The sequence below is a fragment of the Lithobates pipiens genome, unplaced genomic scaffold, assembly GCF_037356315.1.
Source record: "Lithobates pipiens isolate NorthernLeopardFrog02 unplaced genomic scaffold, aLitPip1_a1.2 Scaffold_25, whole genome shotgun sequence".
NCBI classification, from domain to species: Eukaryota; Metazoa; Chordata; class Amphibia; order Anura; family Ranidae; genus Lithobates; species Lithobates pipiens.
This window is the reverse complement of record NW_027507787.1, coordinates 94,543,368-94,570,380: the sequence shown is the minus strand read 5'-3', so window position 1 is coordinate 94,570,380 and position 27,013 is coordinate 94,543,368. Positions and strand designations below refer to the sequence as shown.

The 27,013-nt window shown below is 43.8% G+C and overlaps 1 protein-coding gene across 2 annotated transcripts in view; it reads right to left on the bottom strand.

Moving 5' to 3' along the window:
- Positions 1-27,013, bottom strand: part of LOC143930417 (uncharacterized) — a 159,507-nt gene that overhangs the window by 32,842 nt on the left and 99,652 nt on the right. Inside the window, exon 4 of one of the 2 annotated variants that reach the window (XM_077454722.1) lies at positions 23,279-23,386. The exons of the other annotated variant lie outside the window; for it this stretch is intronic. Coding sequence (XP_077310848.1) covers positions 23,279-23,386 — 108 coding nt within the window. The remainder of the gene's footprint in view (positions 1-23,278; positions 23,387-27,013) is intronic. 2 annotated transcript variants of the gene reach the window in all.

Genomic DNA, 27,013 nt, shown 5'->3' with positions numbered 1-27,013 from the left:
GGTTTTGAATCTGCTGTATGGTCACTCTTTGACCCGTCGTGCACCCGTAGTGCAATCCACTGCTTGGTTCCTGCTGTGGGGGTGTGTAACTCACTGCTAGTAAATCTGAGCTCACAAACTGAAATGGCTGTGGGATGGCTGTGTAGACTACCGATGTCAGCTGGAGATAAAAAGTCCCATATAAGTGTGAATAATGGGAATAATAAAGTGACTAATCTATAAGCTGAATTGAAGTTGCCTTGGTGGAGCGTTTTGCACGCATGCGCCTTGTCACAGTCAAGGAAGGAGGCAACTAAAGGGATTTAATTACTAATAGTGGCCAGGAAATTGACCGACTCAATGGGCAGGATGATTCACACCACTATACTTAACCCCTCATTGTTCAATGGATTCACAAATAAATAAACAATGCTGATAAAATTTAACACTTGCCTAATCAAGATAAAACCTAAAGCAACTCTACAATCAGTGCTAATTAAATAATAACTAATAAAATATATCACTACATACAATTATAATATTAAGTCAGAAAGAGCATATCACCAATTTTTATATACATAAAAAGATATATTTATATAAAAACATTCTTATAAAATCCTAAAATTGAATACGGTACCACTATATAAAACTGCATGTTTCTAATTCTTCGTTTAACCCTTTAGGGGCAAGCGAATACAATATATATATCCAGAACACTTCCCTTTTACATAAAAGGTAAAATCTCTCATTTGCAGTTAGTGTTCCTTTAGGGATTGTTTCTATAATGAAAACCTCCAGACTATATGGGGTTCTTCTAGACCACGTACACAGCAACACACACTTTACCTCCCTAAATTAAATGGAGGTTTAGGTTGTTCTAATTTTGCGTCTTATTATAGAGCAGCACATATAGCATCATTAACTAAATATCATGCACTACAAGAATCCCCTCTATGGGTATTGATCGAAGCTGCTGAATGTGATCCCTTGTCAATGGCAAACCTGATTTGGCTCTCACCGAGAGATTGTAGAGGATTGTGTAATCCAATTACAAAACATTTTGTTTCCCTATGGGACAGATACAAATTCAGAAATCAGTTGCAATCATTACATAATCCTCTACTATCTTTTTACAAAAACCCTGCATTTTACCCAGCATGGGTATCTCCTAGATCTTTCAGAGCATGGGCTAGAAGTGATATGCTGCAGATGCACAAATTTGTGAATTCCTCGTCCTTTATCCCTTTCCCAACCCTCTGTGATAATTATGGAATACCGCAATCAGAACTATTTAGCTACCTCCAGATCAAAAATTTCTTTATGCCTCTTTTAACCACAGACAGTTCACTAACTAATTTAACTTTAAAAAATATTGTAAAAACGACCCTCATGCCAATGATAATCTCAACCTTATATGTTCAATTGTTAGCTAAACCTGAAACAGTAAAACCAGCTTATGTACAGAAATGGGAGGTGGACTTAGAACAAACACTGGAAACTACAGAATGGAATCAAGTCTGGTTAACAACCAAAACAGCCTCTCCCAATATATTAGCAGTAGAGGCGAATTATAAAGTACTAATAAGATGGTACCTTGTACCAGCTAGAATAGCGAAATATGTGCATAACTACTCATCAGATTGTTACAGTGGATGCGCTGAGTTAGGAACACATTTCCACATTTGGTGGTCATGTCCCAAAGCTCAAATTTATTGGAATGAGATCTTTACTATAGCATCTAAAATGTTAGGAATATCCATTACCCCAGATCCCTCAATGGCACTCGAAAGCCAGACTTTCTAACATACACCCAATTTAAATTAATTGTTAATTTATTCACCGCAGCAAAACAAACACTTGCAAGAGCCTGGAAATCCCCTTCATTGATTGTGGATGAGGTAGTGAATAGGATGAACAACACTATGATGCAAGCCAAAATGGCAGCTCTTGAAGCTGACACGCTTATCAAATTTGAAAAAGTATGGCATCCGTGGATAAAAAATTATTTACCATCAAATTTTAACAAAGAAGTTCTATTACCATGGTAGCTGACCCGATGGGTAAGTGATTACAGTATATGGATTCTGAGTGATATGGCTGCCCTTGGCTCTTTCCTTTCTTCTCTATCTATTCCTATTATGATTTTGAAGCTCTTTCCTACTTAAGAAGCTAATTCCTCTAATAAACCATACCATTATTATGCGTTATTGTTATAGTAGTAATTATAGTTGAATATATAATTTACATTGTATTCAATATATAACTCTGAGCTTCATTACTTCTGTTGTATATTATGTACTTAACCTATTGTCAAATATTCTATTGTATGTTCAATAAAATCTTTTTGACAAGGAAAACCTCCAGGCATTTAATATCTTTATTGTGAAAATGATGAAAATGCCAAGGGACGCTATGCTCATCACACTCGTTGGGGATAAATCTCCGGTGGTCGCCTATTCTTGCACATAATGCATGAATAGTACGCCCAACGTAGAAAATTACGTAAAACGTAGAACACGTAATGAACGGCCTGATTTCATAATTTTTTCCTACGTTAGTAGTAATTGTCTGAGTCCCATGGCTAATAAACTGGCAGGCCAGGCATCCTTTTTTTTTGCACTGAAAAATGCCTTTCCTGTCATCAAAGTACGACCTAATATCCAGAGGGGATTTTGTTGATTAGCATAATACATTTTTTATAGTGCGAGCCCTTAGAAAAGTGACTTGTGGAACCTCTGGTAGTTCCGGAGCTAGACGTTCATCTAACAGTAAAATATTATAATTTTTTGTTCCTCTCTAGAGACCTTCTTTCTGAGGGGGGGGGGTTATATTGGACAAAAAAATTCTCTAATTAACTCTCGGACTAGGAGGAATCGACAAAAAAGAGAGGTCAGATGTAACATAGAAGCTACTACAATAAAAATGTACAATCTGTACTCCCATATTCTCACTCCTTCTGAAGAGTTATTGCTTCAAAAGGGTTTAGGTTTTTCTCCCTCCATATGACCAAACAAATTTGGCCTATTCAAGGATCTACACCGGTTTATACGCTCTTTGACATTAAAACACCACTATGCTCCTAATCCTCAAACTAGCAATAAAATCATGAGTAAATAAATGTTCTTCTTACTTGGTTCCTACAGTTGAAACGGTAATTTTGACCAAACTTGATGAGGAGGTGTTACAGATCCTTGAGGATCTATGGGCTGAGAGTCATACAGAGGGGTATGTTCCAACATCTGGTTTGGAACCACCTGTTACACATACTCCATTCAAACCCAAATCTACGTTTTTTCCAACCAACTTGAAAGGCCCATATGTAGAAACATATTATCAAGTCGTTTATAAAGACCTCATATCACTCTGCGATACACCTAATATTTAGTAACAGTGAAATCTGAATAAAGCGGAGAGTCAGTCTCTAAAAAATGTAATGGCCAATATGTATATTACCATCAGGCAGGCTGACAAGGAAGGCAGCCTGGTGGTACAAAATCGGGTAGATTATATTAAAGAAGCCAGCCATTTATTTGCCGATAAAGATTTATTAAGAGTTTATTTGTGGCCTCTTTATTAAGAGTTATTTGAAGTTAAAAACTGATCCTCTACCAGGGTTTTAGTTGGAACTTAAGACCTTAAGACCTTGGTACAGGAGGCGTGGGAAAACGGGGTGCATACCAAAAAAAAAGACAATTTATACTGCCATTAGAGTGCAGCACCCCATATTTCTACGACCTTCCCAAGGTCCAGGAATCGTTGGTTAATCCCCCGGGCAGACCAATTGTGGCTAGCACTAATAGTTTTATTAATGGACTATCCAAATATATTGATTTCTGTCTACAACCCCTGGTTTTCAATTGCCTTCATATATTAAGGATTCAAGTGAAGTGATTGATGCTCTTCAACATTATATGTGGGAGGAGGGATATTGGTGGGCAACACTTGATGTTACCTCCCTCTACACATCAATACCTCACGAAATAGGCCTGAAGGCCATACAACAATTTTTGTCCAAAAGTGGGGACTTTAATTCATTACAGTCACAGTTTTTGATCCAGTCTACGGAAATTTTGTTCAAAACATAATTATTTCACGTTTTGTGAACAGCATTATTTACAATATAGGGGTACAGCCATGGGGGCAAACTTTGCCCCGGTGTATGCCAACTTAACCATTGGTCACTGGGAGGAGGTTAACATCTGGGCCAAAAATCCATTTGCTGAACACATTGTGTATTTTGGTCGATACATTTATGATGTTGTACTCATATGGAGTGGGGGTCCGGAGCTGTTCCCTTCCTTTCTGGCCCACTGTAATGCCAACCCCTTTGGTTTATCCTTCACATACGTACTTGATCCTCATGAACTTGTATTTTTGGGTCTAGTATTGTCTCATGATCAAAGTAGGATCATTACAAAAAATCATTTTAAACCTACTAGTGGGAATTCGTATCCCCATTTTAAAAGTTGTCATCACCCTACATGGAAAGGCAATATTCCTAGTGGACAATTTAATAGATTGAGAAGGAACTGTTCAGGGGTGGAGGATTATATGGAACAAGGTGTTCTGATGACAAAAACATTTGAAGAAAAAGAATACCCACGAGAGTTAATTAGAGAAGCCTTTTTGTCCAATATAAACCCTCCTCAGAAAGAAGGTCTCTAGGTAGGAACCAAACAATAATCATACTGTGAGATTTGTTTCTACTTTTAATGATAAATTTAAATCCATTACCAAAATAATAAAAAAACACTATAATATTTTACTGTTAGATGAACATCTAGCTTTTCGAAGGGCTCGCACTATAAACAATGTATTATGCTAATCAACTAGACCCCCTCTGGATATTAGGTCGTACTTTGATGACAGGAAAGGCATTTTTCAGTGCAAAAAAAAGAGGATGCCTGACCTGCCAGTTCATTAGTCATGGGACTCTACAATTACTACGAATGTAGGAAAAAATTATGAAATCAGGCAGTTCATTACGTGTTCTACTGATTTCTTGATTTACGTTTTATGGTGCCCATGCGGCCTTTTCTATGTTGGGCGTACTATTCGTGCATTACGTGCAAGAATAGGCAACCACCGGATATTTATCACCAAGGCGTCTGATGATCATAGCGCCCCCCAGCATTTTCATCATTTTCACAATAAAGATATTAAATGCCTGGAGGTTTTAGTTATAGAAACCATCCCTAAAGGAATACTAGGGATGAGCTTTATGTTCGGGTCGAGGCAAATTCGAAAGCCGCGGAGCACCCTTTAAAAGTCTATGGGAGAAATCAAAAGTGATCATTTTAAAGGCTTATATGCATGGTATTGGCATAAAAAGTGTTTGGTTCCTGCCCCAGGGGATGTATCAATGCAAAAAAAAGTTTTAAAAACTGCAGTTTTTTTGGAAGCAGTGATTTTAATAATGCATGAAGTGAAACAAAAAAGTGAAATATTCCTTTAAATTTCGTACCTGGGGTGTGTCTATAATATGCCTGTAAAGTGGCACATGTTTCCGAGTGCAAAATGACATTTCTAAAGGAAAAAAAAGTAATATACCGTATTTATCGGCGTATAACACGCACAGGTGTATAACACGCACATTCATTTTAAGAGGGACGTTTCAGGAAAAACTAAAATTTTTGTATTGGCGTATAACACGCACACGCTATTTGCACCCGATTTTCATGGTGAAAAAGTGAGTGTTATACACCAATAAATACAGTAATACTCGTGGCTATAATGAATTGTCAGTCCCGGCAATACACATAAAAGTCATGGAAAAAAACGGCATAGGATTCCCCCACAGGGGAACCCCCCAACCAAAAAAATAATGCATGGGGTCCCCCAAATTCCTTACCAGGCCCTTCAGGTCTGGTATGGATATTAAGGGGAACCCGGCGCCAACATTTTAAAGAAAAATGGTGTAGGGTCCCCCCAAAAATCCATACCAGACCCTTATCCGAGTACGCAACCTGGCAGGCTGCAGGAAACAAGGGGAGGATGAGAGCGCGCCCTCCCCTCCTGAACCGTACCAGGCAACATGCCCTCAACATGGGGAGGGTGCTTTGGGGTAGCCCCCCAAAGCACCTTGTTCCCATGTTGATGGGGAGAAGGCCCTCATCCCCACAACCCTTGCCTGGTGGTTGTGTGGGTCTGCGGGCAGGGGGCTTATCAGAATCTGGAAGCCCCCTTTGCAAGGGGACCCCCAGATCCCGGCCCCCTGGGTGAAATGATAACAGGGTACCATTACATTTTTAAACAGTCTATCGAGACATTACCCTCAGTATCACAATAGAAACCTCTCCTCTTTATTGGTGTGTGGAATTGAAAAATGTAAACCTCATTGGAGGGGAGAGAATAAGATTATTACATTGAGCCAATCTGAATCCCGCTGGATCCATGAGCTGTTTTTTAAGTTCTAAAAATAAATATTAACAACAACAACTTTATCTGTGCCCATGTTCCCTGCCACTCAACGTTATATACAGCCCCGGGATTGGACAGATGATCTGTCTATCAAAGTCCCGGGACCAGGAGGAGGGGCTGTATCTGACAGCGAGCATCGGGTGAACACAGCATTGTGAAATGAAAGCTTTATGGTCGTGCTCCCTGCCCTGCGCTCTGATCATCCGGGCGGCTCTCTCTCTTCCCCTCCGCAATTGCTGGGAGAAGGACTCCCATTCCACCCAGGCTGCCAGGGGTGCCCCCCCCCCCCCCCCCCCGCTCATAGGCAGCCATAGCTCGCCAGCCCTCAAAATCAACTCGCAAAATGCGAGCAGGCGAGTGGAATTTTTGAGAGCTGCTGTAACCTACTGGAGTCAGGAAAAATGTTCAATAAAATCCTCTTTAACTTGTCCTCAAGATATTTTATCTTCTGCACTCTCTGTTGGGACGGGATGAGTTCTGAGACATTCCTCTTATAACAGTGGTGAAGGAAGGTGCCAACCAGTAATCTTCCTTGCCCTTTATAACACTTATTCTTGGGTCCTTTCACAGGCTTTAAAACATGAGGTTGCCCATGCACCTCAAATTTTCCAAGGCTTGAGAAGCAGACTCCTCTCAGTTTCACTCAGGATGACAGCATCTGGAACTTCCTCCTCCCAGCCAGGTACTACTCCCAAGGGTCTTGGGGTTGGAAAACCATGGCTTACAGATTGATGCATGCCTTCCTCTTCTTCAAAGCCTATGAAAGTGCCAGAATCCTCCTCCTCATCCTACTCCCCTCTCTCCTTTGAATGATGGTGTCTGGATAAAGTGGGCCTTGAGAGGTAAGAAAATCCTCCTCTTTCTCCTGCTGCTCTGTCTTCAGTGCCCTGTCCATAATTCCACGCAGAGTCTGCTCCAGTAGGAACACAACAGGGATTGTGTCACTGATGCATGGACGGCTCACCATCCTTGTGGCCTCCTCAAATGGTGACAATACAATGCATGCATCCTTTTTGATCAGCCATTGGCATGGGGAAAAAAAAGCTGAGGCAGCCTGATCTTGTCGTCATGCCGTATCCGCACAGGTACTCATTGACGGCCCTCAGCTGCACATATAGCAGCTGCAGCACTGACAAAGTTGAGTTCCACCTGGTGGGCATGTCACAAATCAGGCGGTTTACGGGCAGGTGGAGCCTGCCCATAAGCCAACCAAGAACTGGCTGTGTATGATCGCCTGAAATGGCTACAGACTCTTCTGGCTAGCTTTAGCACATCTTGCAACGTTGGGTACATATTTAGGAAATGCTGCACCACCAAATTGAGGACAGGCATGGCACGTGTCAACTTTTTCTGTCTAAGGGCGGACAGGAGGTTTGAGCCATTATTGGACACCACTATTCCTGACTCCAGCTGGCATGGTGTGAACCACCTCTGGGCCTGTTCCTGCAGAGCTGCAACAATCTCTGTTCCAATGTGGTTCCTGTCCACTAAACACACTAGCTGACGTTCTGCATGGCAGCTTTTAGCCTGACTCTGTGAATAGCTCTTTGAAAGCTTAGGGGCTATCTGATGTTCATAGGACATAGGGTAGAGCTCACAGGTCTGGCATCATCACCACCAGCTGTATGGAGACGTGGGGGCACAACAAGTTGCAGCACCGAGCCCTGTCCTGCATCCTTTTGAGTTGCAAACACCATTATCCAGTGTGCTGTGTACGAAATATATCATCCCTGTCCATGTTTGCTGGACCACGTGTCAGCAGTAAGGTGGATTTCACAGCTGACTGCCTTGCCCAACGATGCCAGAACATTCCCTTCCACGTGATGGTAGAGAGATGGAACTGCCTTACTTGAAAAGTAGTAGCGGCTGGGAACCTGCCATTGTGGTACAGCACATTGTGCGAATTCACGGAAAGTGGCAGAATCCACCAGGATCAAAGGAAGACGTTGGAGAGCCAACAGCTTTGACAAGCTTGCAGTTAGACGCTGGGCATGTGGGTTGCAGGGACTGTATTTTTTTTTTCGGCTGCAGCAGATGCGGCAGAGCAATTTGCAGACTACAGTCTACAGATAGTGGTGTGCTGCTGGCAGATGTGCTGCTTGGACCTGGGACACCCTGTACTATACCATCATCCCTGTCAGTGGAGGCTGCTGAGAGGTAATGACTCAACCATCACTACACTGACGTTATCTCTAGCTATACACTAAAAATTACTGACACGGTCTCACTACACTATACTGAAACTATCTGAGCTGTCCCTACTCTACACTATTGTATGTATGAATGACACGGTCTCACTACACTACAGTGAAGCTATCTGAGCTGTCCCTACTCTAGCTGCACACTATGCCAAGCTGAATGATGGTCCTCCTCACTAAACTCACACTATCCATAGACTGACACTAAACTAATACTCTACACTCACAATTGAAGCAAAATAGCACAGTATAGCCAACTAACTAATAGCACTGAATAGAGCCCTGTTCTATCTCTCTCCATGCCGAAATCACACTGAAAATGGCTGCCATTGAAAGAATACCTTTATACTGTGGGGCGGGAATGAGCCATGATTGGATAAAGTCACGATGACAGTGTCCAATCATGAATCTGACAGTGCTCTGTGCCCTGATTGGCTGAAGCTTTCACTGCTTCAGCCAATCAGGGCTTGCAATGCAATGTTCAGTGCCACAATGCATTGTGGTCAGTTCGACCATTTGTTCGGCTGTTCGCCAAACTTCCGAACAGCGAAAGTTCGGCCCGAACTTATGCTCGCCCCAAACCGTTTGCCCATCCCTAGTCACCAACTCTAAATTACTTTGTTAATGGCCTACATGCTCAGACCTGACCTTTTACTATTAATATATTTGAAGAATTTATGGGAGGTTTGTACTTCTCTTTGGCAACCTGTCATTCATTTTGAATTTTTGCAGCTTTGATTTCCTTTATACATATTTTGTTCTTTTCTTTGTTACCTTCACATGAGGATAGTGTTCGTTCATTTTTATTTTTCCACAATGACCTTTTCTTATTCTTTATGGCTTTTTTACCTTTGGACGTGAACCACATAGGTTTTATCTTTAGTCTTTTAAGTATATTTCCCATGAGAATATACAGTATTTTTCCAGTGTTACATAGTTACATAGATAGTCAGGTTGAAAAAAGACATAAGTCCATCTAGTTCAACCAAACTGACTGGATTGTCATGCAGTCAATTTGAAACATTCCCATTTCTGTTCTGTGTTTTTCTGAGGGCAATATTGCCTCCCCAAGTCTTAAAGCGCAGCCCTCGGCCTTGGAAAATTGCTCTCTTAAAATGAATTGCTTCTATCTTTCAAGTATGTGCTTTTTGTTCACAGCTTACGTTATGGTCAATGCTGCTCAGACGTTCTTTTACATGAGCATTAGTAATAATAAGCTTTGCATAGTTTGATATTACCACATTCCTTATAAAAAGAAATTAGATTTGTTTGACAACTCCTGTCTTTTATGACTCCACGTGGTCTGTTGCTTAATACATTTCTTCCAGCAGTGTCCATGTACCATGGACTCAGAACCCAAGACACTTGGACTTTGTAGAGTAGCAGGGGGCACTGCCACTAACCACCAGGGGGGGGGGGGGGGGGGGGGTTATTTTACTGCCTCTGACTGCAAATGCAGGGGGGGTTACATTTTACTGCCACTGACCACCAATGCTGAGGGATTAGATTTCACTGCCACTTACCACCAATGGAGGGGTAAATTATCACTGCCACTGACCACCAATGCCAGCAGAAGATAAATAGTAATGCGACTGTCATCAATGTTGGATGATTAGAGATGGGTCGAACCCTGGGTCAGTTCACGCCAGAACTTTTGAACATCACACAAGTTCGGAGCTGAACAACAAACCTCATTAAAGTCTATAGTACCCGAACTGGAAAAATCGAAAGTGCCCATTTTGAAGGCTTATATGCAATTTAATGGGCACACAAAGGGTGGGTTCTGTCCTGGGGGACATGTATCAATGCAAATGTTTAAAAAAAAAGATCATTGTTAAATGAGCAGTGATTTAATGATGCTTAAAGTGAACCCATAAAAATGAAAAATTCCTTTAAATATAGTGCCTGGGGGTTCCACTTAGTATGCTTGTACCATGTATAGAACCTTCTGCAGCAAAAATTGCATTTCTAAAGAAAACAAAATTACATGTTTCACTTCAAGCTTTCTTTATTTTGTAAACAGCAGCTTGGGAAGCCAGTCTGTATGATAAGGCCACAATTTGGTGCACTCGGAACAAGATTAGAGTTTTTTTTGATAAATTCTGGGGTCTATATCGCAGACATTGGATAAAAGTAACAGGTGGGGAAAATTTGGATTTGGGTGTTGGTGGTGCCTTCATACCTTAACCCTATAGAGGTACTCTTGATGACAGCAAGAATTGACCTTTGCTGTTAAAAAGAAAATTGAAATGATATGCACCTGTCAAACAGGCACAGAAAAATTGGTCCTTGGGGGTTAATTGTGCCCATGAAACCTATACCAAACAATTTCTTCCAGATAAAATCAATGCTCACAAAGCTAGGCAGCCTAGATAATGTTGCAAATATTCCACATCCCAAAAACACTTAATCTGTGACACCAGCATCAGGGGCTTGATAGCTGCTGCTAATCCAGGAATGATTCATTTTGATAAATGTCAGCTGGTCAACGGAGTCTTTGGACAGATACACTCTTTTATCTATCACAAAACCTTCGGCAGCACTGAATGCCTATTTGGAAAGCACGCTGAATGCAGGGCAGTTCAGCAGCTCAATTGCATACTGGGCAAGTTCTGAACAGTGGTTTATTCTCATGACCCTGTAACCCAGTGGATCGTCGACTGAAAAGCTCTCCATGTCTGTTTTTGCCCCTAGATACCCTTCCACTATATGATGCAGACGCTGCCGATGGAATTTGAAAGCTGACAGCCCTGGGCACCGAGGACTAAAAAAATGTTGAAAGGCATCACTTAGACGGCCCCCTTTTCCCCTGCTCCTCTCTTGACCAACAGAAGCATCAAAACTACATTTTCCACCAGATTGTAGCCTACCAGAGTCAGGAAAGGTGTTACATAAACTCCTCTTTAAGGTGTCGAGATTTTATCTTCTGCTCCCTTTCATGTACCTAGTGGACGAGCCCGACCTGCAGGGGATGGCCTCTCTTGCGGAGCCGACTCAGGGGCCTGGTAGGATGAACAGGAAACACAAGCGTCAAGAGTGGCACGAGTGCCTGGCAGGATCAACAACAGAAGATGGATCAGGAACTCAGGAAGCACTATGTAGAAGGACTTCAGACTGGACTGGAAGATAGGCAGGAACCTGGAAGGAGCTGGATCGGCAGGCAGGTGCAGCATACTGGAACCAGGAACTAGGATACCAGAGCTGGTCTGCAGATAGAAGCTGGAAAGCAAGCTGGAAGATGGACAGCAGACAGGAACCATGATACCGGAGCTGGACCTCAGACCGGAGCTGGATTGCAGATAAGAACTGGGCAGCAAGCTAGAAGCTGGACAGCAGACAGGAACCAGGATAGTGAGACTGGAGGGTCAGACAAGCTGGGTCGGTAATCAGGCAGACAGTGGAGGTACCAAAGGATCAAGCTGAAGAGTAGTCAGACAGGCTGAAGTCGGATGCAGACGGATGACAGGGATGGCCGGGGACAAGCCGGGTAAAGCACAGGCACAGGAACAGGTTTTCAGGGATCAAAAAAACGCACGCTGTAGAACAGACAGCAAGATCCCAGTGTGACAGTCCAGTTCATATTCTTGGGTCCTTTCGCAGGCTTTGAAGAAGCATGGGAAGCAGACTCCTGAGAATTACAGTATCTGAAACTGCCGTCTCCCAACTACATACTACTCCCAAGGGTTCTGGGGATGGAAAACCATCTGTTAAGGGTTGACGTATGTCTTGCTCTCTAAATCTGCCAGAATCCTCCTCCTTCTCCCTCTCCTCTTGTGCGTGGGGGAAAAAAAGCTGAGCCGGCCAGAGCCTGAGCCTGTCGTTTTGCCATACTCAAGTACTTGTTGACAGCCCTCTCCTTCATGTGCAGCCACTGCAGCATTGTCAAAGTCGAGTTCCACCTGGGCACGTCAAAATCAGGCAGTTTAGGGACAGGGGAAATGCTCGTTGAATTTCAGCCAACCGAGCACTGGCTGTGTATGACCGCCTGAAATGGCTGCAGATTCTTCTGGCTTGTTTCAGCATATCTTGCAACCCAGGGTACCTATTTTAGCCTGTGGTTGTGCCATACTCACACAGGTATTCTTTGACAGCCCTCTGTTGCACGTGCAGCCGCTGAAGCTCAAAGTTGAGTTCCAGGTAATTTACGGGCAGGTGGAATTCCCGCAGAATTTCAGCCATCTGAACACTTGCTCGAACATGTATTACTGCCTGAAATGGCTACAGACTCTTCTGACCTGCTTTAAAAGATCTTGCAACCCTGGGTACCTATTCAGGAAACGCTGCACCATCAAGGACATGTACCAGGCATGGCATATGTGTCAACTTTCCCTGTCGAAGGGCGGACAGAAGGTTAGTGCCATTATCGCTGTCAGAAACCATGAATCAGACCAAGACAGGAGTACAGTTAAATCACACTTGTTTAATAATAAAAGTAAAAATAAATAGAACAAACATAGTCAAAACATAACCAAAGTTCGGTAACCGCAAAAGATAGTCAGCCAAGCCAGAAGGTCAGTAATCAATGTAGTCGAACAGCAAGTAAGTCTTTAAACAGGAATGCAGGCGATAATCCCTGTGGTGTTGACCAAGGCAAAGGCAGAGATCCTCTGGGTTTGACAGCTTAAGTAGGTGGGACTGACGAGCAGGATATCATTAACAGCTGAGCAACAGTGGAGAGAGAGGAGCTGGCAATTAGCCGATAGCTGAGTGGCCAGCTTGGAGAAGGAAGGCCTAAGCCCAGCCCTGACAATCGCACACCACCATTCCTGGCTCAAGCTGCTGTGGCATAAACCACCTCTGGGCCTACCCCTGCAGAGCTGAAAGAATCTCTTCCCCATGTGGCTTCTGTCCCCTAGACGGATGAGCTAAAGCACTTCATGGCGTTTTTTAGCCTGACTCATTGGATAGCCCGTTGAACGTTTAGGGCAGGGGGAGGGAACCTCAGCTCTCCAGCTGTTTTGAAACTACAAATACCATCATGCCTCTGCCTCTAGGAGTCATGTCTGTGATTGTTAGGGTCTTGCAATGTCTCATGGGACTTGTAGTTTCAAAACAGTTGGAGAGCCGAGGTTCCCTACCCCTGGTTTAGGGGGTACTAGTAGTTGATAAGACAATTTAGCAGAGGAGGGCATGGAGGAGGAGGAGGAGGTAGAGCTGATAAATCTCGCATTATCACCACCAACTGTATGGAAACGTGGCGGCAAAACCAGCTCCAGCACTGCGCCTTGTTCTGCATCCTTCCTAGTTGGAAGCATAGTTACCCAGTGTGCTGTGAACTAAATATATCATCCCTGACAATGATTGCTGGATCAAGTGTCAGCAATAACGTGAACCTTGCTGCTGACTGCCTTGCCTAACAAAGCCACAACATTGCCTTCCATGTGATGGTACAGAGCTGGAATGGCCTTACGTGAAAAGAAATAGTGACTGGGAACCTGCTATTGTTGTACAGCACATCTGCAAAATTCACGAAAAGCCGGAGTAAAGCCAGCAACTTCCACAAGCTGGAATTTAGGCATGTGGGTGGCATGTGGTACCCAAATGGCTGGTGTTTTTTCCACGCTTGATCTGTTTGCAAATTGCAACAGTGCGATCAGCTGCACATGTGCTATTAAAGGCCCAGACAGCTAAGCAGGGGGAAGTTGGCTGGGAGATAACAGCTTCACAATCTGATGCAATTGGGTGTCTGCTCTATACTCTTCCATGATGGCTGCCTCTGAAGCACATCCTGCCTGGTTGGGGTTATGCCTCACCCTCCCTTTCCTCCTCTGCTCTATCCTGCACCTAAGTCGCGTCAGTGACCTCATCATCATCCCCCGCATCCTCATCATCTGTCAGGACACCATCCATAACAGATGTGGCTGAAGACCTGGCATCCCTGCTAGTACCTTACATGGCAACAAGAATTTTCACTGGCGCATAACAAATCCACAAGTGCACGCAAGAAATGCACACTGGCAAACAGGTTGTCAGAATGTTTATACTGAAATATTAAAAATAGTATTGTAATTATGAAAATATGCAAATCTTTGATTTTGGAGATTTACAATATTCTAGCAATACCAACAAGAAATTCAAGTTCGTTTATCCATGCTATTTTGAAGCCGAGTGATACAAATGATCTTGCTGAAAAATATATATGTATTAATTAAAAAATTCAGTGCAGATAAAATCAGGTATATTTTTGTGATAAAACAATCTGTTTTGTATATGTCAAAACAATTAAATTACCTAAAAAGGTATAATAAACAAACGAATACGTTACCAGAGCTTTAAAAAGTCTGTCATCTTGAGAAGCTTTAGCTAGGCGATGATGAGTCCCCCAAGGGACTCCTTCTAATCTCCCTACATTCCTTCAGCTACTTTTCATTCTTCCCATCAGACTCCCAGATCTGTGGTCTATAGCTATTTTATCCCACCCTAAAAGTGGGTGTGTATTTAATTTATTATAATTTCATGATGTCATATGACGATGGAGATTCCACATTACCATGACAACATGCATGCGTGGCCATTTTGGATTCTTACTATTTTCCGCTCTAGGGGGCAGTGTTGTATCAGAAATTACCTTAAATGTGATTGGCATGACCTTCTGACCCTGGCTTAGCAAAACACCATTAATTGTCTAATACTGTCCAACATGTGTCAATTTCCTCTAGCCATCCTGGCATCTTTAAAATATATAGACATGAGAACAAGTACCCACACAATTAGTTAATTGTACATTCCTAGGACCTGAAATCACCAGAATATAACTCTTAGCCTAAAAAGCTATTCATGAACAAACTCTTCATAAGGCCTCATATTTGCAACCTCATAATAATAATATATATGTGTAGTAACCATGTTTATATATGAATAACTAATACATATATACTATAAACATATTATAAAAGAAAACATTATTTAAAATACAATATGAGAGGAATTGTGAATAAGCCCTCTTGTCTCTGTTGCTTAATTCTGGAAATATCAATTAAGTCTGTAAAGCTCATGTTCCCTTATCTTGACAAGGGATGAGCCGAACACCCCCCGCTTCGGTTCGCACCAGAACTTTCGAACGGACCCCAAATTCGTACGAACGTTAGAACCCCATTGAAGTCTATGGGACTCGAACGTTCGAAATTAAAAGTGCTAATTTTAACGGCTAATATGCAAGATACTGTCCTAAAAAGGGTTTGGGGACCTGGCTCCTGCCCCAGGGGACATGGATCAATGCAAAAAAAACTTTTAAAAACGGCCATTTTGGCGGGAGCACTGATTTTAATGACGATTAAAGTGAAAAAAAAAAAGTGAAATATTCCTTTAAATATCGTGCCTGGGGGGTCTCTGTAGTATGCCTGTGAAGTGCCACGTGTTTCCCGTGTTTAGAACAGTCCCTGCACAAAATGACATTTAACGGAAATAACGTCATTTAAAACTGCTTGCGGTTTTAATGTTATATCTGGTTCCTGCAATATGGTTGAAAATCATAGAGAAAAATGGCATGGGTAGCCCTCCCTGCCCATTACCAGCCCCTCTGGGTCTTGTACGCATATTAAGGGGAACCCCGTACCCATATTAAAAAAAGGAAATACGTGTGGTCCCCAGGCCCTATATACTCAGAACAGCAGTATACAGGCGGTGCAAACAAGACAGGGACTGTGTAGATTTGTTGTGTTAAGTTGAATCTGTTTGTAATTTTCAACTGGTACATTTTTAAAGTGTAGCTCCAGTCAAAAAATATATTTTTAAGCTTTTTAGAAAACATAGGGAAGGGTTATCACCCTTGTATAATTTGTTTTGCCGTCCGTCTTTTTCAGAGCACGCAGACAGCACGCACAATCTCCTAACACTGACTGACAGCTCTATTTAACCACTTTCAGACCGGACCAATTTGCTGGTCAAAGACCAGACCACTTTTTGCGATTCGGCACTGCGTCGCTTTAACTGACAATTGCGCGGTCGTGCGACGTGGCTCTCAAACAAAATTAACGTCCTTTTTTTTCCCACAAATAGAGCTTTCTTTTGGTGGTATTTGATCACCCCTGCGGTTTTTATTTTTTGCGCTATAAACAAAAATAGAGCGACAATTTTGAAAAAAACGCATTATTTTTTACTTTTTGTTATAATAAATATCCCCCAAAAATATATAAAAAAACATTTTTTTCCCTCAGTTTAGGCCGATACGTATTCTTCTACATATTTTTGGTAAAAAAAATCGCAATAAGCGATTATTGATTGGTTTGCGCAAAAGTTATAGCGTTTACAAAATAGGGATAGTTTTATAGCATTTTTATTAATAATTTTTTATTATTTTTTTTTTTACTAGTAATGGCGGCGATCTGCGATTTTTATTGTGACTGCGACATTGTCGGGGACCCATCGGACATTTTTGACACATTTTTGGGACCATTGTCATTTATACAGTAATCACTGCTATATAAATGCAGTGATTCCTGTGTAAATGACACTGGCAGTGAAAGGGTTAACCAGTGGGTGGCAGTGTAGGGGTTAAGTGTTCCTAGGGGAGTGTTACTAACTGTGGGGGGGTTGGGCTTTCATTTAGTGTACACTGATCTCTGCTCCAATCACATGGAGCAGAGATCAGCGTCACTAGTTGCTAGGCAGAATGAGAAAATGTTGTTTATACAGCATTTCCTCACTTCCGCCGCTCCGTGAGACGATCGCGGGGATGCCCGCGGCGATCGAGTCCGCGGGTCCCGCGACCGGACTCACGGGGGTCCCGACCAGCGCGGGAGCATGCCGCCGGCGGCGCGCTCCCGATGGCACGGCGGCAACGAATATTGGACGTAAATGTACGCCAATATGCCTGCCCGTGCCATGCTGTCGACGTACATCGTCGTGCGCTGGTCGGGAAGTGGTTAAAACGAGCAAGAAAGTTAGCTATATAGGTGGATATAGCCGTGTATACTGGGTTCAGAGCACGCAGACAGCACGCACAATCTCCTAACACTGACTGCAAGCTCTATTATAAAAGATAGATATATCACTAGCTATATAGGTGAATATAGTGGTGTATACTGCGGTCAGGGCACGCAGACAACAACCACTACAGAAGAGCAAGAACGAAAAATCGGCCGATAACGATCGGTGTATACTGTGTTGAAGGTACACAGAACACCCACTAACTGCTACAGACGCCAACACACTACACAAGGCCGCCGCGCTGGCGGCCTTATATAGTGTGGGGCGTGTACTACACAGCCTGAGCTATGATTGGCCACAGGCATCCTGCCTGTGGCCAATCATGGCTCTCCTCGCTGCCGGCGCTGTGATTGGCCAAGCATGCGGGGTCACAGTGCATGCTTGGCCAATCATGAGCCAGCAATGCACTGCGCCATCGCAGTGCATTGTGGGCCATGAGCGCCACACGAATTTGGCGCGAATGGCCCATAACGTTCGGAATTCGCCGAACGGGCGAACACACGTATGTTCGACTCGAACACAAAGCTCATCCCTAATCTTGACTAAGTGTTAAATTTATGGTCTGGGAAAGTGGTACAGACAAGACTTATACAACCTCCTTGTAAGACAGAAAAAACAATGTCTTCTTTAACTAATTGCTGACCGCCGGCCGTCCAATGACGGCCAGGCGGCGCACCTATTGTGGCGGGAGGCCGTCATATGACGGCCTCCCGTTTAAACAGGGAATGCGCGCGCCCCTGTTTCTTCGGTGGCGGCGTGTCACGGAGACACTGCTCGCCACCGAAGGGGGTGAACAGCCATTGGTTATGGCTGTTTACCACGTGATCGGCCGTGATGAAGTCACGGCCGATCACAGATGGTCACACCCCGTCTGTGCACGGCGCATGCGCGCGACCGTGAGCGCGCTGCGCGTGCACGTCGGTGGCGGCGTGTTCCCCGGGAACACTGCTCGTCACCGACGCTGGTAAGCAGCCATTGGCCGGCTGTTTACCCACGTGATCGGCTGTCATCCTTTCACAGCCGATCACTAAATTGTAAACATACCGCGTTAATGAGATGTTACTGGGCTCTCCTCCTCACACACCGATCGTGTGTGAGGAGGAGATTGCGGTAACATCTCGTTACCGCCCACAGTACCCATCAAGCACACTGATTGCCCCCCCCTCAATAAAGAGGACCTGTCACCACCCCTCATAGTACCTGTCAATCACAGTCCATCAGAGTACCTGTCACAGTCCATCAGAGTATTTGAGTACCTGTCACAGTCCATCAGAGTATTTGAGTACCTGTCACAGCCCATCAGAGTACCCGAGTACCTGTCCCAGTCCATCTGAGTACCCGAGTACCTGTCCCAGTTCATCAGAGTACCCGAGTACCTGTCCCAGCCCATCAGAGTACCCGAGTACCTGTCACGGTCCATCAGAGTACCCGAGTACCTGTCACGGTCCATCAGAGTACCCGAGTACCTGTCACGGTCCATCAGAGTACCCGAGTCTTTGTCACGGTCCATCAGGGTACCCGAGTACCTGTCACGGTCCATCAGGGTACCTGAGTACCTGTCACGGTCCATCAGGGTACCCGAGTACCTGTCACGGTCTATCAGGGTACCCGAGTACCTGTCACAGTCCATCAGGGTACCCGAGTACCTGTCACGGTCCATCAGGGTACCCGAGTACCTGTCACAGCCCATCAAAGTACCCGAGTACCTGTCACAGCCCATCAAAGTACCTGAGTAGCTGTCACGGTTCATCCGAGTACCCGAGTACCTGTCACAGTTCATCCGAGTACCCGAGTACCTGTCACAGCCCATCTGAGTACCCGAGTACCTGTGCCAGTCCATCTGAGTACCCGAGTACCTGTCACAGTTCATCTGAGTACCCGAGTACCTGTCACAGTTCATCTGAGTACCTGTCACCAGGCCATCAGAGTACCCGAGTACCTGTCACCACGCCATCAGAGTACCCGAGTACCTGTCACCAGGCCATCAGAGTAACCGAGTACCCGTCACCAGGCCATCAGAGTACCAGAGTACCTATATCCAGCCCATCAGAGTACCGAGTACCTATTTGCAGCCCATGTCTCATAGAATATACGTTGGGGTGTTTGCTTTCCAAAATGGGGTCATTTTGTGGGTAATTTCACTGTCCTGGTGGTCCAGGACCTTCAAAAGTGTGATAGGTAGGAATGAAATGAGATGTGTCATTTATGCTCCTAGAACGCCTGAACGTACTACTTCAATGTTCGGCCTCTCTATGTGACCACGCTGTGTAAAAGTCCTACACATGTGGTATCGCCATACTCGGGAAGAGTAGCAGAATGTATTTTGGGGTGTAATTTTTGCTATATACATGCTATGTGTTAGAAATATCTTATAAATTGCCAATTTTGTGTAAAAAAAATGCGTTTTAATTTTTTTCCACATATTCCAAAAACTTCTGGGAAAAAGATTAACCGTTCAAAAGACTCATTATGCCTCACAGATTATACGTTGGGGTGTTTGCTTTCCAAAATGGGGTAATTTTATGGGAAATTCCATTGTCCTGGTACTCCAGGGCTTTCAAAAATGTAATAGGTGATTGAGAAATGAGATGCGTCATTTTTGCTCGTAGAACGTCTGAAGGTACTACATCAATGTTGGTGCTCTGTATGTGGCCAGGCTGTGTAAAAGTCTCACACATGTGGTATCGCCATACTTGGGAAGAGTAGCAGAATGTATTTTGGGGTGTAATTTGTTGTATGCATATGTTGTGTGTGAGAAATAACCTGATAATATGACAATTTTGTAATAAAAAAAAAATCTTCATTTTGCAAAGAATTGTGGGAAAAAATTACAACTTAAAAAAACTCACCATGCTACTTACTTAATACCTTGGAATGTCTACTTTGTAAAAAGGGGTCATTCGGGGGGGATTTGTACTTTCCTGACTTGATAGTGTCTCAAGAAATGAGGTACACCTGATGTACTGAAGGCCTGATCAGAAGTGATCAATTTTCAGTGATTGGCACCATAGTTTGTAGACTCTATAACTTTCACAAGGACCAAATAATATATACTAATGTGGGTTATTTTTACCAAAGATAGGTAGCAGTATAAATTTTGGCCAAAATTTATGAAGAAAAATTACTAATTAGCAAAAATTTATGACAGAAACAAAGAAAAAGGCATTTTTTTCACAAAATTTACATTTTATTTTATTTATAGCACAAAAAATAAAAAAACCCCTAGTGATTAAATACCACTAAAAGAAAGCTCTATTTGTGTGGAAAAAAGGATGCAAGTTTCATATGGGTACAGTGTTGGATGACTGAGTAATTGTGATCCAAACTGTGAGAGCGCTGAAAGCTGAAAATTGGTCTGGTCAGGAAGGGGGTATAACTGCACTGTAATGATGTGGTTAAAGACAGTGAACTCAAATTAACCTCTAAAAAGAACAACTCCTTAACAAGATGGCGTTGGTTCTGCTCAAAGCATTCATGAAAAATATACATGATAGAAAGGCCTGTATATATATGAATATAACTTCTTTTAACCCCAAATGTTCTGACAAGGTGCATACATGGATGTGCACTGGCATACAGGCATCAGAACACACAGGAGCATGGTAACGCACACCCTCAACTTAGTTTGGCACCAAACGGCCTTTATAAAGAAGTCAGTGCAATGTTCCTGTGATTTCCTGCTATCCACTTGGCATGTCCTGAACATTTCTCCTGCCTGCCTCTTGACCTGACCCCGGCTTGAGTAATGGGCCTTCTCTTCCTGCTCTCCAGTGTTTGACCCAGGCTATCCATCTGACCATGTTTGCTCTGAATCCCACCTGGCACCTGACTTTGGGTTTGAACCTGCTACATCTCACGGATGCCACCTGTTTGCAGACACCACTCTAGTGCATCAGATGTACTCCTGGGCTCCTCTGACAAGCATCCAAGTCAGAATTTCTCTGCAAGCATCCTAGCACACGACCTGTGCTACTTTGAGCCTGATTCATCCTGTTCCACCTTCAGGGGAGTCTGGAACTTAGCCTTAAGAAAAAGCCCTCTCTCCATTGGCCTCCAGCACCAGGTAAGTGATATCATCACTGAAGCCATCTTGGAAATATGCTGCAGCTGTGGAAACATGACTGCCAATTTGTTGTTTATCAGGCTCATGTTTCTACCTTCCTCAACCTCAAGTCAGAACCAACATCAGAATCAAGTAATGTCAAGGAGCAAGTGGCTGACGCTGTGTTCAAATAACTCCTCCATGCATGATGCTCCTCAATGCATGATGGCAGGAGTAGTAGTGAACATGGATGCAGAATAAGTCGCTCTACCAGCTGGGCTGGACTGCATACTAGTCTCTGCTTGGGTGATTGAGGATGAGGAGGATGAGGATGGTTTTGTAAGCCAGTCCACCATCTCCTCTGCATGCTGTGGCTGGATTGCATGGGCAACATTACTAAAAAAAGAAAATAGTGCCCTGCCTGAGGACGGACTACTTCCGCCTTTGCCTGTGGACACATACACTGTTGGCCCCCTCACAGTGTCATGGGAATGTCTGCCTCTCCTTGTTGGCTTCCCAGAGATGATGGGGGGGGGGGCTTATTACCAGAATGTCACAGAGATGAGAAAATGTGTAATTGGATGCACGTTAATCTATAGAAAGTTGCAAATGGGTCCTTGGGGAAGGAACCTTTTATAGTGTGGGATGGGTCTGTGAGCAATAAGCCATAATTGGCCTAAGTCATCATGACTTTGTCCAATCTTGGCTCTGACAGTGTTCTGTCAGAGCTTAGAATGCACTGTGCAGTGCACAGTGCGCAGTGCATTGTGAGGTGGAACAAACTTCGAACGTCCTGCCAATTCACGTGTTTCTCCAAATGGGCGAATAGGCAATGTTTGGGCCAAACTTTTGCTTGGGCTGAACCACTCACACAACACTATGGATGATTATATTTGATCAAAGATTGTGTGGCTCAGAGTAGTGGAAAACAAAGTCTTACTTTGGAAGTTTGCAGTCAGGGTGTCCAAGCTGAGGTGTCCTCCCACACACCAATAGACAAACGGTCATCGAATAAAAGCAGCCGGCAACTCCATACCATCCAGCATATTTATTTTCAAGCCTTCACAGTGAGCACAGTCAGCAGCAGATTAGTTTCGGCAATAAGCCTTGTTCACAGCACTATGGATGATTATATTGCTGCCGCTGATACCAACAATGCCTGTTTAACTACCACTTAGTGGGAAGGGTTCAACACTATAAGTCACTAAAGTCAAAGGCCATTAAACAACACTTTATCCACCATGCCCACAAGCACTCAAGGAGGGAGTAAGTGTCCTCACCTATTTTCTGACAAAAAAGCCCTGATGCTGAATTAGTGTTGTTACCTTAGGACATGAAGTGTGTTGCTGGTAGGGTCAAATGGGAAAAAATAAAGGGAAAAAAATTCAAAAATATAGATTCAATTTTTGTTCTTGGGTTTAAATAGATTTTAAGGTGTTAAACCATCAGTAATAAATAACATGAACTCAAATAGTTTAATTCGGTCAATTCGGTCATCTTAAAACAAACTGGGTGATAGATTGATTGGGCAAGTTGGAAAACGCAATCAGCATTGATATCGTTCTTCACCAAGATTTGTGGCACTGGCAGCATTATTGCACAGCAGAGTCCTTTTGTATCCCCATTCAGTTTGTTTAAGCAGTTAGTTTCTAGTGGATTTCTCCTATCCTGATTTGTTTTTTAAAGTTTAGCCAAAGCGCACATTACTCACATTTCCAGAGGGACTTTTATATATTTGAAAATCATCAAGAGCACATAATGCGATGCCAGCAATGGAAACAGAGCAGCTGATGGTTTGCAAGATGAAACATGTCTTGACCTAGGCAGAGAAAACATAGTGTAAGATATTTAGGCTACCTACTATCAATCATTCAACATAAAATATGCAACTTTAAAAGTAATCAACCCAAAAATGAATGACTTCTCGTATTGTTGGCTTGGTACAGTTCCCAAAGTAAGAAAAGACTTTGGACATAATTATTAAACATTTAGCTTGGCTTGGTGGCATCATCTAATCTAATTGAATGTATTTTTTGCTTATTTTGAAGAGGGCAAGGAAAAAAAAATGTTGTTTGGTTTAAAACCAAACCAGTTATACGCTGGCTTAGAGATGAGCCATACACTGTGTGTAGTAGTGCAATGTACAGAGTTTCTCTGTGAAATGTTCCATCCCATGTCTCTACACACCTTCCTCTGTGTATGTTGCAGTTAGGAAGGACACTGATGAGCCCATGTCCTCTCCACTAGTCCAGCGTAACTCTGCCACCCTACTCCCAGTGATAAAATGGGGTCCCACCCTGCTTCTATTGCGGACCTCATGTGTGCACTTATCTCCTTCACACTCCCATACCATGGGGCAAGGTTTGCGGGGCCTCCATACCACAGGCCTGGTCACAGTTACTTTTGGGGAACCGACCTCTAGGGAAGAAGCCAGAACACCGACCCCCTCACTACCAGAGGACTTGTCGCCTACACCAGGTACCACACTTTATTGACCGGCTGCTATACATTGTCACCAGTTCATGGTTACCCTTGGCAACTGTTCACCTGCTCTGACTCTCCTCCCAAAATAACCCTTCATAGTGGCTTTCCTCCTGTACCCTGTGAGTGCTTTATAGGCCCTGTTCTTCTGATACGCCATGTTCCACCAGCCACCCCTTAAGAGTATGAGACGGCAGACCAGGCAGTTGGACAGTTCAAGAACATTTACTGAATGTTTCTGCAACATTTACAGGTCACAATGCATGCTCAGTTCCCCCCTCCACTAACTAATCTCTGGCTGCCCTGGCATACCTGTACAGATTTAAGTTCAAGAATGGCAGAGTATATTAGTGGAGAATCCCTTTAATGTAGAAGTAGGAAGTTGCTCTGGGTTACATCTTCCCCTGTGATCTGGACCTTCTTTTTTCCCACGTGATCCCTCTGGTGACTCCCTAAGCCAGGCCTCCACCTCTTTATATATAAGCCAGAGTGGAGGGCAGAATCCAAAAAGCCTGGGAAACTCTCATGCTTAAAGCCTAACCCTTCTCTGAGCAGCTAACTCTCATTTACTAGCAGCACATTTAGTAGGCACCTGCCTAAAATCAGGCTGCCCGGGGAGGTTGGAAGGGGTTAAGGTTGCTCACTCCCAGGTGTTCATGACCCTGCTTCTATGGCCCATAAATGCAAAGGGAGGTAACCTTGGAAAGAAGCTCTGTTATATGGGAACTAGTAAGAAGCCCTGCTGCAAGGTGTAGCTCCTCTAGGAACTTGTGGATTCTTTTGAGGTTAATAGCTGGAGTACTGAACTCTGATTAGAGGAATCTTTCTTACTTAAGAGGTGTGACATCAGCCTGAATCAGCCTAGTTAGTTAGAATGAACTGAAACTGCATCTGCAATGAACTGAGAGACTGCAATTTGTTAACCCTTTATTCACAAGAACCTTTAGTAAAAGTTCCTAAGTTATAAAGTGCCTGGTCTGAAGTTCTTTAACCACTTTAGGACCGCCGCATGTAATTATACGTCTGCGAAATGGCACGTACGGGCACAAGCACATACCCGTACGTGCCTGCCTTCCAACGGGTTGTGGGTCCGATCGGACCCCCTCCCGCTGGCTGCGGCAGTCCGTTTCGCTTCAGGAGCGATCCGGGATGAGGGGATGGCCGTTGGATTCTGGCCATCCCCTCTCGATCGCTCCTGGCGAATGAGAAGCTTCCCCTGCCTGTGTAGTGTAAACACAGGCAGGAGGAAGTGATGTCACGCTCCTCGGGGCGGTCTTTTTGACCGGACGGCGAGGAGAGAAGACATAGTAAGTGTGCACCAACACTACACTGACATGTAGGTACACATAGGCACACTGCCCCCCCCCCCCCCCCCCAGTGACAGTGTCACTGATTGCAGTCATCATTTATTTAGTGATCACTGCATTTAGTGTCAGTTATAACTGTAAAAACTCTCAGAGCAAGTTAATGTTAGGTCCAGGGTAGCCCCCTACCCCCCAAAAAAGGTTTAACCCCCCGATTGCCCCCTTTTGCCAGTGTCACTAAGCGATCGTTTTTCTGATCGCTGCATTAGTGTCACTGGATGCCGCTAGGTAGCTAGTTATTTTTTAAGTTTACCGTCAGGTTTTTAAAGCGTTAGGTACCCCATATATAACCTAATAAAGGTTTTAACCCCCTGATTGCCCCTAGAGTTAACCCTTTCACCAGTGATCACCGTATAAGTGTCACTGGTGATGATGGTTAAACAGTTATTTAGTTATTTAGGTTCCCCGTCAGGTTTTTATATAGCATTAGGTACCCCCATATACTACCCAACAAAGGTTTTAACCCCCTGATTGCCCCTAGAGTTAACCCTTTCACCAGCGATCACTGTATAAGTGTCACTGGTGACGCTGGTTAGTTATTTAGTTATTTAGGTTCCCCGTCAGGTTTTTATATAGCGTCAGGGACTCACATATACTACCTAATAAAGATTTTAACCCCCTGATTGCCCCCAGGTAACCCTTTCACCCCCTTTTGCCAGTGTCACTAAGCAATAGTTTTTCTGATCGCTGCATTAGTGTCACTGGTGCTGCTAGGTAGCTAGTTATTTTTTAGGTTCACCGTCAGGTTTTTATAGTGTTAGGTACACCCATATACTACCTAATAAAGATTTTAACCCCCTGATTGCCCCTAGAGTTAACCCTTTCACCAGCGATCACCGTATAAGTGTCACTGGTGATGCTGGATAGCCAGTTAGTTATTTAGTTATTTAGGTTCCCCGTCAGGTTTTTATATAGCGTCAGGGACCCCCATATACTACCTAATAAAGGTTTTAACCCCCTGATTGCCCCTAGTTAACCCTTTCACCAGTGATCACCATATAAGTGTTACGGGTGACTCTGGTTAGTTTGCTTTTTATAGCATCAGGGCACCCACCATTTATTACCCAATAAAGGTTTAACCCCCTGATCACCCAGTGGGTTATATCAATTAGGTTTTAGGGTCTGCGTCGCCCCAGGCAGCGCTAGGTTAGTGCCAGCACCGCTAACACCCACGCGCAAAGCATACACCTCCCGTAGAGGTATAGTATCTGAGAAGATCAATATCTGATCTGATCAGATCTATACTAGCGTCCCCAGCAGTTTAGGGTTCCAAAAAAACGCATTGTTAGCGGGATCAGCCCAGATACCTGCTAGCACCTGCGTTTTGCCCCTCTGCCCAGCCCACCCAAGTGCAGTATCGATCGATTACTGTCACTTACAAAACACTAAACACATAACTGCAGCGTTTGCAGAGTCAGGCCTGATCCCTGTGATCGCTAACAGTTTTTTTTGGTAGAGTTTTATATTTAAATCCTGAAGGTGGTGCTTGGATTTCGGGGTCCCGTACGCGGATAGGCTTCCAAAAAGTCCCCAACATGTGGTATCCCTGTACTCAGGAGAAGCAGTAGAATTTATTTTGGGGTGTAATTTCACTTATGGCC